Here is a 13665-nt window from a genome sequence, read left to right on the forward strand (position 1 = left end):
TTCAGTGTGAAATACTGTAATATAGTGCACACTCTATAAAGTTGTCCTGTATTTACAATACATATTTATGCATTAACAATATTTTTCTTACCCAAATTCTAGAAATTCTTTACCATGTTGTTTCTTTCATCATAGGCAAATCCTGAGAGAGAACAATTGCTTACAGACCTTATTACAGCACTTAAAATCACACAGCTTGACTATTGTCAGCAATGCTTGTGGGACCTTGTGGAATTTATCTGCGCGGAACTCGAAGGATCAAGAAGCTCTCTGGGACATGGGTGCTGTCAGCATGCTCAAAAACCTTATCCATTCAAAGCACAAAATGATAGCAATGGGCAGTGCAGCAGCCTTAAGGAATTTAATGGCAAACAGACCTGCCAAATATAAAGACACCAATATCATGTCTCCAGGATCTAGTGTCCCATCTCTTCATGTTCGGAAGCAGAAAGCATTAGAAGCAGAGCTTGACGCACAGCATTTGTCTGAAACTTTTGACAACATTGATAATTTAAGTCCAAAAACCTCTCATCGCAATAAGCAGAGACATAAGCAAAATTTGTACAGTGACTATGTTCTGGACTCCAGTAGACATGACGATTCCATTTGCCGGTCGGACAACTTTAGCCCTAGCAATTTAACTGTTCTTTCTCCATATATGAACACAACTGTGTTGCCAGCACCATCTTCTAGGCAAGCTGGCGATGGTAACAGGACAGAAAAGGATAGGGAAAGGACAGGAATAAATAACTACCAATCTTCTGGTGATGGAAACCAATCCAAACGAATTGGATTACAACTTTCAACTACTGCTCAGATTGGTAAAGTTATGGACGAGGTATCAAGCATTCACCTAGCTCAAGAAGACAGAAATTCTGGGTCTTCTTCAGAAATGCACAATACATCCGATGAAAGAACTTCTAGAAAGACGACTTCAAACCATTCCCACACAAACTCCTACAATTTCACCAAAGGAGAGGTTTCCAACAGAACATGTCCTGTATCATATATGAAAATGGAGTATAAAATGTCCTCAAATGATAGCTTGAACAGCGTTAGCAGTACTGATGGCTATGGAAAACGTGGTCAAGTAAAACCATCTGTTGAGTCTTACTCTGAAGATGATGAGAGTAAATTTTGCAGTTATGGACAGTATCCTGCAGGTCTAGCTCATAAAATACACAGTGCTAATCACATGGATGATAATGATACAGAACTTGACACGCCAATAAATTATAGCTTGAAATATTCTGATGAGCAATTGAATTCTGGACGGCAAAGCCCAACTCAAAATGATAGATGGGCCAGACCCAAACACATAATAGATAATGAAATGAAACAAAGTGAGCAAAGGCAAGCTAGAAATCCAAAAACATCTTATTCTGCCTTCACTGAAAGCAAAGAAGAGAAACACAAAAAATTCTCCCCACATTTTGCGCCAACAGAAAATAATTCACCATACAGAGGAAGAGCTCCAAACACTCAAGGAGACCAGACACGAGCAAACTCAAATGCTGTAACAAGTCAGAAGACCAATAAACCACATTGTCAGGTTGAAGTCTATGACGACGACAAAACAACAAATTTCAGTGAACGATATTCTGAGGAAGAACTGCAAGAGGAGGATGATGATCAGCAAGTAAGCTTCAATATCACAACATATAAACAAGAGGAGCACCACATTGAGCAGCCTATTGATTACAGTCGAAAGTATCCACCTGATGTTACACCATCAACACAGAAGCCATCATTCTCTTTTTCAAAGAACTCTTCCAAACAAAGGTCTAAGAAAGATCATGTGTCATCCAGCAATAACACACCTAGCCCATCATCAAGCACAAGCATGCAAACTCAACTTCATCCTAATTCTGCTCAAACCCGAGGTGGACAAAATAGACAAAAACAAAGTTCAAGTAAGCCTTCTTCAATTAACCAAGAAACTATACAAACATATTGTGTCGAAGATACACCTATATGTTTTTCAAGATGCAGTTCTCTGTCATCCTTGTCTTCTGCAGAGGATGAAATTGAAGGCCGTGAAAGAGGTACTCAGGGAGCAGGTGGGAATAACAATATTCAAATAACTGAACTTAAGGGAAGCAGAGATGGAACCTCGAAAGAAGGTGCATCTAGTGAAACTCGTACTGCTCCACATCATATACGTACCAAAACAAGCAGGTTACAGACTTCTACCTTATCTCCTTCTGATGCTTCAAGGCATAAATCAGTCGAGTTTTCTTCAGGTGCTAAATCACCCTCAAAAACCGGAGCCCAGACACCTAAAAGTCCTCCAGAACATTATGTCCAGGAAACACCTTTAATGTTCAGCAGGTGTACTTCTGTGAGCTCATTGGATAGTTTTGAAAGTCATTCCATTGCCAGCTCTGTGCAAAGCGAGCCATGCAGTGGTATGGTGAGCGGTATTATTAGTCCTAGTGATCTTCCTGACAGCCCAGGGCAAACAATGCCACCAAGCCGATGTAAAACTCCTCCTCCATCTCAGGCAGTGCAAGATAAGAGAGATGGAAATAAAGCTAAAATAAGAAGTAATGCTGAAGAAAGGGACTCTGTGACCAAACAGACTGCTGTGCATGCAGCAGTTCAAAGAGTTCAGGTGCTTCAGGAAGCTGATACCTTATTGCATTTTGCTACAGAGACCACACCAGATGGGTTTTCATGTGCTTCAAGCCTCAGTGCTCTTAGCCTGGATGAGCCATATATTCCAAAAGATATAGAACTTACAATTATGCCTCCTGTATTTGAAAACGATCAAGGTAATGAAGTTGAGTCAGACAAGTCCAAAGAATCGACTGACCATCACGAGAAAAAAGAAGAGAAACAATCTGAACCAGAGAAAGACATACTAGATGATACAGATGATGATATTGACATATTAGAGGAATGTATAATATCCGCTATGCCTACAAAATCATCAAGAAAAACAAAGAAAGCTTCCCAACAAACTGTTTCAAAAACCGCGCCTCCTACTGCAAGAAAACCAAGCCAGCTACCAGTGTATAAACCCATTCCTCTCCAAACTAGACTACAGGTTCAAAAGCATGTTAGTTTCAACCATGCAGATGATATGCCTAAAGTGTATTGTGTAGAAGGCACACCAATTAACTTTTCTACAGCCACATCCCTTAGTGATCTCACCATAGAATCACCACCAAATGAATTGACAAATAATGATCATGCAAATGCTGTACCTGTTTTTTCAGAGTTTGAAAAGAGGGATGCAATTCCTACTGAGGGGAGGAGTACAGATGACGCAGAAGCAGGTAAAAACTCTAATGCTATTGCATCTGGACTAGACGAAGATAAAACAGAGGAAGGTGATATTCTTGCCGAGTGCATACATTCTGCAATGCCCAAAGGAAAAAGCCACAAGCCCTATAGAGTCAAAAAGATTATGGATCAGGTTAATAATACAACTGCGCCTGCGAATAATAAAAATGTACAAGAAAGTGAAAAGAAGCCAACGTCCCCATTAAAACCAGTGCCACAACCAAATGGACGTATAAAGAAAAACATGGATTCAAGAACTAGTCTAGGACATGAAAAGCCCTACGGTGACCCAAGGAAGCAGAGTGTTAAAAACTTGAAAGAGACAAATGATAAGATTCCCAACAACGAAGAACGTGCAAAGGGAAGCTTTGCTTTTGATTCCCCTCATCACTATACTCCAATTGAGGGCACGCCCTATTGTTTTTCAAGGAATGATTCACTGAGTTCTTTAGACTTTGATGAAGATGATGTTGACCTTTCCAGAGAAAAGGAAGAGTTGCGGAAAGAAAAAGAAATAAAGGAAACTGACTCAAGAACAGAGAAGAATCATTCATATGCAAACCAATCTCCGGGGCAGCAAGGTCAAAAGAATACAGCAAGCAGAGGTCCATCTAAATCATTGCTCCAAAAACAAGCTTCATTTCCACCTGCATCCAAAGTTCAAGACAGAGGAGGAGCATCTGATGAAAAAATGCAGAATTTTGCAATTGAAAATACACCTGTTTGTTTTTCTCGCAATTCATCTCTGAGTTCATTAAGTGACATTGACCAAGAAAACAATAACAAAGAAGTTGAGTCCGCAAAAGAAAATGAACCTTCCGACTCACAGATAGCATTACGCAGACCTCAAACTTCAGGGTATGCACCTAAGTCATTCCATGTTGAAGATACCCCAGTTTGTTTTTCTAGAAACAGTTCTCTTAGTTCTTTAAGCATTGACTCTGAGGATGACCTGTTACAGGAATGCATAACGTCAGCCATGCCAAAGAAGAAAAAGCCCTCAAAAGCCAAAAGTGAGAAGGTTGGTGGTGGAATTCTTGCAGAAGAGGAACTTGATCTTACACTAGATCTAAGAGATCTACGAAGTCCTGATTCTGAAAATGAGTTTTCCCCAGATTCTGAAAATTTTGATTGGAAAGCAATTCAGGAAGGTGCCAATTCGATTGTCAGTCGATTACATCAAGCAGCTGCTGCAGTTTCATTATCCCGGCAAGGCTCGTCTGATTCTGATTCAATTCTGTCGCTAAAATCAGGCATTTCATTGGGCTCTCCTTTCCATCTGACATCAGACAAGGAAGAAAAGAACGTTCCAATAAACAAAGGTCCAAGAATTTTAAAGCCTGGAGAGAAGAGTTCAGTACAAAACAAGAAAAAGGATGAAGAACCTAAAAGTATAAAAGGGGGAAAGAAAGTGTATAAAAGTATGATTACAGGAAAATCTCGTTCTAGCTCTGATTTTTCAAGTCAGTGTAAACAGCCAGTACAAACAAATATGCCATCTATCTCTCGTGGTAGAACAATGATCCATATTCCTGGAGTCCGGGCCAGTTCTCCAAGCACTAGCCCTGTTTTAAAGAAAGTTCCAGTTCTAAAGAATACACCACCTAAAAGTTCCAGTGACAATTCAACTAGTTCTCCTAGAGGACAAAAACCATTAAAATCTGAAGCATTCTACAATAACAGGCAGGCTGCTACACCAGTAGGGTCAAGTAAAGTACCTTCTAGGTCAGGATCAAGAGACTCTACTCCTTCCAGGCCTTCTCCACAACCATTAAGTAGACCTATGCAGTCCCCTGGTCGAAGTTCTATTTCACCTGGCAAAAATGGAATAAGCCCTCCCAACAAATTCTCTCAGTTACCAAGAACATCTTCCCCTAGCACAACCTCCACAAAGTCATCTGGTTCAGGAAGAATGTCATATACATCGCCAGGTAGGCAGTTAAGTCAGCAGAACCTGAACAAGCAATCCAATCTTCCCAAAACGCCCAGTGGTATTCCAAGAAGTGAGTCTGCTTCAAAAGGCTTAAACCAAAATGTGAACACTGGATCAAGTAAGAAAGTAGAGCTCTCTAGAATGTCTTCAACAAAATCTAGTGGAAGTGAATCAGATAGATCAGAGAGACCTGCATTAGTACGTCAGTCTACTTTTATTAAGGAAGCACCTAGTCCTACATTAAGGAGGAAATTAGAAGAATCTGCATCATTTGAATCCTTGTCTTCTTCGTCAAGAGCAGATTCTCCAACACGATCTCAGACTCAGACACCAGTTTTAAGCCCATCGCTTCCTGAAATGTCTTTATCAACTCATGCTGTACAAACTGGTGGATGGAGAAAAATGCCTCCAAATCTGAATGCACCCTCTGAACATGGTGATGTCAGAAAGCGTCATGACATAAGTCGGTCACATTCAGAGTCCCCATCCAGGCTTCCGATTACACGATCAGGCACTTGGAAACGTGAGCACAGTAAGCATTCATCATCCCTTCCTCGTGTCAGTACTTGGCGAAGAACTGGGAGCTCATCATCAATTTTGTCTGCTTCCTCTGAATCTAGTGAGAAAGCAAAGAGTGAAGATGAAAAGCAGCCAGCATGCTTCGTCCCAGGGTCAATTTCTAGCCCGGATTGTCCACCATCTGCAAAAGGAACTTGGAGAAAAATAAGGGAAAATGAAACCCTCGAGATGGCAAGTAACAGAACTTCAAACACTCTTGCGGAGTCTTGCAACACACTAGAATCTAAAACCGTATACCAGATGGCACCAGCTGTCTCCAAAACAGAGGATGTATGGGTAAGAATTGAAGACTGCCCAATCAATAACCCTAGATCAGGCAAGTCCCCCACAGGGAATTCTCCCCCAGTTATCGACAATATCTCAGAGCAGGAAGAAAATGATGAGGCAGTAAAAGACTCCCAAGGAAGGCATAATTCAGGGAATGGGAATGGGCCTTCTTTGGAAAATAGGCAGAAATCATTTATTAAAGTGGAAGGTTTGGATATTAAGGGGGCAGACCCAAAACCTGTAATAAACAGCCAGCCTACAGGGCAAGAGACAAGTGAAAATTCTGTTACAGAACGTACACCATTTAGCTCAAGCAGTTCAAGTAAACACAGCTCACCAAGTGGGACTGTTGCAGCACGTGTCACTCCATTTAACTATAACCCTAGTCCCAGGAAAAGCAATGGAGACGGTAGCACTTCTCGACCATCCCAGATACCAACCCCAGTGACTACAAAGAAAAAAAACTCAAAAAGTGAAGCCACAGACTCTAGTGGATCTCAAAGCCCCAAAAGACATTCTGGGTCTTATCTGGTGACTTCTGTGTGAGAAGACGACTAGCTGTTATTTGAATTAAAATTCTGATGCATTATTTTTTAGCTGTCCATGTATATTGTTCAAAGACACAAATATAAAAAAAAGTCTGTAAATATCTTTGATTTTTGATAAGGGTTGTTCAGGAAGCCATAATTCATAAAACCATTGTTTTCTCTTTTTAGTTACTATAAGATACTGACAGTTTACGATACATTGGATATTTATAGAAAGGTTGTTTTTGTTTTGTTTTTTTATAAACCATTTTGGTCTATTACAGCACTCCCAGCTGTTTTGGCACCGAAAAGGATTAATTGTCAACTGATTAAAAATAAATTCCAGTAATAAATAATACAGATACCCTTTTCTAACTGTAGCTATATTAACTTATTCTAGGATGCTGGCTGGCTTTAGCACATCAGGGAAAATCTTGTATTGATGCAGAAAATATACTATTGCTTTAGTCTTTGTGGATACAGTTTAAGTAGTATTTCGTCATGCTGCTGTCAGACTTACAGCAATGTGATTTCTACTGAAAGCTTTTTCTTTTCTTTTCTTTTTTTCTTCTTCTTCCCTTGCCAGCCTGTCTGCATGACTGATCTGACAATCCAAGTACTGTGATCTCATGATGTGCATAGGTACAGTAGATATGGTAAAACAATCTACACAGTGGTGTTCTCTACAAAAACAAAACCCAAAAAAGCTCTGTGTTGCAGTTAGACCACATCTGATTTATTTTTGTTTTTGGGAAGGGGGGACTACAGTGGTCTCTACAATAAAAATAAAAACACACACAAAATAAAGCTCTGTTGCGGCTAGACCACTTGCAATCCTTTTTTGGGGGGGATGCACTGATCAGAGATTGGCAATTTTTGTTCAATGCTATGCTGTATATTGTCTGTTTCGGTATTTGAGGTAAGATGGCTGCTCTTTTATGAGTGAGACAGAATGTCTCAAAATCTAACTGAACATTTCTGAATAAATTATTACTGTATGTAAATTCATAATTGTGTTTTTATAGTGAACTGTAAATTTACGTGGCATGCAGATTTTTTTTTTAAAGGGAAAATGCTAATTTTTTTTAAATTTATTTATATATATATTTTTTTTTTTTTTTTGCAATAAACTGAATTTTATTGAATGAGAAAATATTACCATAAGGTTTTCACTACTGTCTGTGTAAAAATCTTATGGTAAATTTATTTCCTGCAATAAAATCAGCCCATAGGAAAGACTTTTGCTGTCAATCATATCAATGAACCACTAGGTCAGGAGAATAATAATTTACAAGTTCTAGTATTAACTGCTTTGTACAAAAAAAATGTTCTTTTATTTCCCCTGCTTGCTGCAACTGGTGTAAATTCTGTTTCATGGCTTTTGACTGATTTTAACCTGGTAGTTGTGATTACAGAATGAAACTGACTTGTACTAAACTCTATTTATTAATTTTTAAAAGCTGTCTGCACTCTTTTTGATTCCCCCTTGTTCAGTCTCAGTAGTCAGAACCCTGCAAAGCAGAGTTTCAGCTAGTGAGCAGTACAAATAACCTTCACACACTTTCACACTATGTGTATTGTTAGTGATTTAAAGTGAATTAGTTTGTATAAGCAAGATGGGAATGATGTATTTCTGGATGGTTGTGGATATTTTTAATTTAAACACCAACTTTTTTTGTTTTTCTTGTCAAGGCAGTTTTATCTATGCGTGACTAAGAAGATTTTATGACTTTTGCAATAAAAATTAAAATAATAATTTGTCTTCTTTATAATGTGTCTAACTTACCTGTGCTTTATGATGTCTAACATGCCCATGCAATTAATTATAATAGGAGACTGTAGGAATCCCTTTACATCCAATATCACATTTCTTGTGCTGAAGCTTAAAGTATACTTGTATAAGCAGAGTAGGTTCACTTTGCAGCCTACAAAATTAGTGTATGTTTACATGTAGCATATATATTTATCATTCAGTAATTATAAGTAATGTCACCTCCATTCTGAACCATACGTGTATTGTGCTTCACCTGTAGGCATAAAAAAAAAAAGAACAATTCTAGGCTTCTGTGGTACACAGTACAAATTTTGTTTGATATGAGATAATGCTATATAGTAAGAGAATGGTCATCATGTGCTGATAGCTCCTTCTGCAGTATGCTTTTTTATTTTACCCCACCTTCCCTTATTTACCTAGTAGAGTGCTTCTAAAATGCTGCTTGGCATGCTAATGGCTTGCCTCATCTATCAAGTCAATCTACTTATTGCTCTATGTCATGGGTCTTCAACCTGCAGCCCTCCAGCTGCTGTGGACCTATACATCCCAGCATGCCCTGCCACAGTTTTGCTATTAAGGCATGCTGGGGTGTGCAGTTCCACAACAGCTTGAGGGCCGCAGGTTGAAAACCCATGCTCTATGTTGTTTTCTAGTCCTTCATATAGAGCTATGCTGTTTCCTGTTCCTTTATATAGCTCTATGCTCTTGCCCCGGCCTCCATGTAGCTCTGTTCTTCCCCCAGCATCCATATAGCTCTAATTGCCTCAGTTTCCATATAGCTCTATGCTCTTGCCTCAGTTTTTTTAATATAGCTCTATGCACCTTGCCCTGGCCTCCATATAGCTCTATGCCCTTGTGCCGGCCTCCATATAGCTCTATGCCCTTGTGCCGGCCTCCATATAGCTCTATGCCCTTGTGCCGGCCTCCATATAGCTCTATGCCCTTGTGCCGGCCTCCATATAGCTCTATGCCCTTGTGCCGGCCTCCATATAGCTCTGTGCCCTTGTGCCGGCCTCCATATAGCTCTGTGCTCTTGCCCCAGCCTCCATACAGCTCTATGCTCTTTCCCAGGCCTTCAGGTAGCTCTTTGCTCTTTCCCAGACCCCCATAGAGCTCTTTGCTCTTTCCCAGCCCCCCATAGAGCTCTTTGCTCTTTCCCAGCCCCCCATAGAGCTCTTTGCTCTTTCCCAGCCCCCCATAGAGCTCTTTGCTCTTTCCCAGCCCCCCATAGAGCTCTTTGCTCTTTCCCAGCCCCCCATAGAGCTCTTTGCTCTTTCCCAGCCCCCCATAGAGCTCTTTGCTCTTTCCCAGCCCCCCATAGAGCTCTTTGCTCTTTCCCAGCCCCCCATAGAGCTCTTTGCTCTTTCCCAGCCACCCCCCCCCATAGAGCTCTTTGCTCTTTCCCAGCCCCCCCCCCCCCCCATAGAGCCCTTTGCTCTTTCCCAGCCCCCCCCCCCATAGAGCTCTTTGCTCTTTCCCAGCCCCCCCCCCATAGAGCTCTTTGCTCTTTCCCAGCCCCCCATAGAGCTTTTTGCTCTTTCCCAGCCCCCCATAGAGCTTTTTGCTCTTTCCCAGCCCCCCATAGAGCTCTTTGCTCTTTCCCAGCCCCCCATAGAGCTCTTTGCTCTTTCCCAGCCCCCCATAGAGCTCTTTGCTCTTTCCCAGCCCCCCATAGAGCTCTTTGCTTTTTCCCAGCCCCCCATAGAGCTCTTTGCTCTTTCCCAGCTCCCCATTGAGCTCTTTGCTCTTTCCCAGTCCTTCATACAGAGCTCTGTGCTCTTTCCCAGGCCTCCATAGAGATCTGTGCGCTTTCCTAGTACCCCATACAGCTCTACACTCTTTCCTTGTCCTATATATCGCTCTATGCTCTTTCCTGTCTTCTATATAGAGATATACTCTGTGGAAATGTGGTGCACACAAATGATTTACTGGAGCACATGGTATCTCCATGGGATTAAGTAAAACATTTAAGTTCTCTTTTTCCTGTTTTTTTTAACCTGTGCATTGTATGACAGTCTTCATAATAATAATTATTATTTTATTTATATAGCGCTCTTTCTCCAATAGGACTCAAGGGGCTTAACAGATACACAGCATAATATAGTACAGAAAATGAAGTACAGAATAGCTTTTCATAAAATACAGAAGCCTGTAGATACTAAAGGGACAATTATGGGAATGCTTGAGTAAAAAGGAAAGTCTTGAGTCTACTTTTGAAGGATTCTATAGTTGGGGCCTCTCGCACTGTGCGGGGAAGTGAGTTCCATAGAGTCGGAGCCGCATGACTAAAAGCTTGACCCCCAGATGAATTACAGGAGATTCTAGGTACTGCTAATAGTCCTTTATCTACAGATCGCAGTAATCAAGTGGGGCAGTATCCGTCTGTTTTCCATCCTCTGATCACAAATAGCTGACAGAAGGTGGGTGTAAACGAACTAAATAAAGCCATATGCACATACCCAATGCAGTAAATAGGCAACGCATGCTGATTTGTATCCTCCCTGCTGTGCCATCATTATTATATAGTGGTTCCCGAACAGTTTTTTAATAACTACGCTGTAGAGTGTCAGAAAAAATTTTCACGCCACCGCTGGGCCAAAAGTTTCTTATTGAGAAATTTAGAAAGAAATGTTAAATGAAATTGTGTTTATTTGTTATCCTTAAGGTCCCCCCATACACACGGAGCGATATGGCTGACCGATTTTGACTATATAGTCATAATAGCTCAGAAAGTTAATTCATATCGCTCTGTATGTACACAGCCAGCGATAGCGATGCACGTCCCCGCCAGGTCACTATCGCTGGGAAAATTAGACTGTGCAGACAAATCAATTTTGACTAGGTCGCTGTTAAAGTTAGTTAAAATCACTCATATTTTTTGGCCCCAGTGATTTTTTCCCAGCGATAACAATCTGATTAATTCTAGCCACTCCCCGCCGCCCATAGCTCAGTTCCTGCTGTTCTCCTCTGCATAGCTGCTGGTCCGGGAGGTCGGGAGGGGGTGGAGATGCCGCTGTGAGTGTGTCCTGGGGGAAGTGTCCCTGCTACCGATCGCACATGTGTACCAGTGCCAGGGGGACCAGGGAATAGTGCAGCGTTCCTCCTGTCCACTCTGGCAGTGATGCTACACTGCAGCCTATCTGCTCCATCAACACTAGTTTGCCCCACCAGGCGAGGGCCTGCCGGGGAATGTGCTGCATATGCCCGGCTAGTTGAGTCGGAGAAAAAGCATCGATGGTTGGCAAACATCGACCATCAATGTTTTTCTTGCGGTATTTGTGGTTTTACCGTTTGCTGATGGCATTCCGATGTTTGTCACCATCAAATGGTATTGATTAGATGGTATTCTGATGGCTTACTGTTCCTTTTTTCTTTTTCATCCACTAGGGGTCACTGGAGTACTCTTGGATATGGACGGCTTCCGTAGGAAACAGGGCACTGAATATTTAAATTTAGAACACTCCACCCCTCCATATCCCCGAGTACCTCAGTGTTTTTTCTGTGCTCGAAGTAGCAACAGGTCTGTGGCTGGGTCCACAATTTCTTTTGAATATTTTTTAAGTTTTTCTTTTTTCATACACATCCCTTTCCCCCTTCCAAAATGCAGGGTCAGGGATAGTGCAAGCTGCTAATAGCAGCTGTGGCGTGTCGGTCCTCACTGAATGAGCACCCTCACAGCCACACAGATCTCCTGCACAGGCTGGCCGGCGCTTGCAGAGAAGCCCCGTCGGAGCCTCACCAGAAGCAGCAGGAGTCACGGTATGTTAAACGGGGCGGTCAGCTCCCGCTGCCGCCCCGCTGTGTGGGGACATTGGTTTCTGTCTGGCGCTGGGATCCCTCTACTGACGCCCGCCGCCGCTGCTCCGGCCGCTGCTCATAGCGCTTCACGGCGCGCTACCCGGCTCCCGCTCATAGCGCTTCACGGCGCGCTACCCGGCTCCCGCTGGCGGCCCCACAGCTCGCTACCCGCCCCGCACTGCATCCGCAACGGGGGGGGGGGGGCATTACAGTTTGCAACGGAGTTTTTTAATAAGATCAGCGGCACGAGGGAGAACTAGCAGCATCAGCAGTATGCTAGGCTGCAGGGAGGTTTTACACAGGTTGTTTTATACAGAGTTATATATATCAGTTAAGAGTTTGTAACCTGTATTGTGATTATAAGTTTAAGCATGGGGGCCATTTTAACCATGCTTCCTGTGTCTTCCTGCTGTGATTCCAGAACGTTCCAGTACTACATCTCTACTCCACCGGAGGCGCAGGGGTGTTAGAGGGAATTTAGGATCACATTTCATACTGGCCACGTGTACTGCACTTGGCCAGATATATATATAGAGACACCTTCGTACTATTTTACGGAGTCGTGCAAGTGTCTGTTTTTTGTGTATTGTATTGTCTGTCGCCATAATGAGTAAGGCACCAGCAAAAACTAAAAAGCATAATTGCAAAGTCTGTGGCAGTGTGTTACCAGATGGATCTACCACATGTACAGTATGTTTTGTGGATTCGGTTCCGAATAAAATTTCTGCTCCGGTTTTAAAGCCAATTTCCTCCCCGGACCCTCCATGGGAAATGCTAGCCAATGTACTGGCTGGTTGCAATCAGAATTGACCGCCGCTCGACAGGAGCGGGAAACGGCAAGATCTGAGTCTAGGGTGAGACCGCCAGAACTACCGGAGGGGTCTCAGCCTTGCGAAAGGTCCAAATCCATTTTGGGTAGACGGGATAAATTTCATATGTCATATGATTTACCAGTTGCATTCTGACGATTCCATGCCAGACCTATCGGCACGAGATGAGGGTGAGGAGGGCGAAGTGGAGTCAGATAGTAAGGATTTTAACAGCTCAGGTATTGATAATCTCATCAGAGCGGTGCGTCAGTCTCTGAAGTTTACAGAAACTGAGGAGCCTCTCACAAATGATCAGGTCGTATTTACTAAACGACGGAGAACTCCAATATGTTTTCCTGTGTCGGAGTCTCTTAATAAGATGTTAGTAGAAACACGACAGACTCCAGATAAACGGTTTTCTATACCTCGCAGATTTAAGTCTAGTTACCCGTTTCCAGACTCTGTGACATGTACATGGGAGAATCCACCAATAGTTGATTCGTCAGTGTCGAAGCTTACAAGACTACGCTTAAAGACCCGTCAGATCGCAAAATAGAAACTATGCTAAAGTCCATGTATGTAGCAGCAGGAGTGCTGCTGAGACCTGGCTTGGTTGGTATCTGGGTCACTAAGGCGCTCATAGTATGGATAACAGAACTTAAGTCTGCCTTACATGACGAACACCTTATA

At 42.3% G+C, this 13665-nt stretch overlaps 1 protein-coding gene across 5 annotated transcripts in view; it reads left to right on the forward strand.

Annotated features, from left to right (window-relative positions):
- Positions 1 to 13665, forward strand: part of APC (APC regulator of WNT signaling pathway) — a 360826-nt gene that overhangs the window by 323996 nt on the left and 23165 nt on the right. For 3 of the 5 annotated variants that reach the window (XM_063964126.1, XM_063964128.1, XM_063964127.1), the window contains one exon: positions 136 to 8350. In XM_063964126.1, coding sequence (XP_063820196.1) covers positions 136 to 6613 — 6478 coding nt within the window. In that variant the 3' untranslated portion in view covers positions 6614 to 8350. Of the gene's footprint in view, positions 1 to 135; positions 8351 to 13665 lie in introns of those variants that run through there. The other 2 variants (XR_010248728.1, XM_063964129.1) reach the window with 2 other exon arrangements.

The sequence above is a fragment of the Pseudophryne corroboree genome, chromosome 1 (genome assembly GCF_028390025.1).
Source record: "Pseudophryne corroboree isolate aPseCor3 chromosome 1, aPseCor3.hap2, whole genome shotgun sequence".
Lineage (NCBI taxonomy): Eukaryota > Metazoa > Chordata > Amphibia > Anura > Myobatrachidae > Pseudophryne > Pseudophryne corroboree.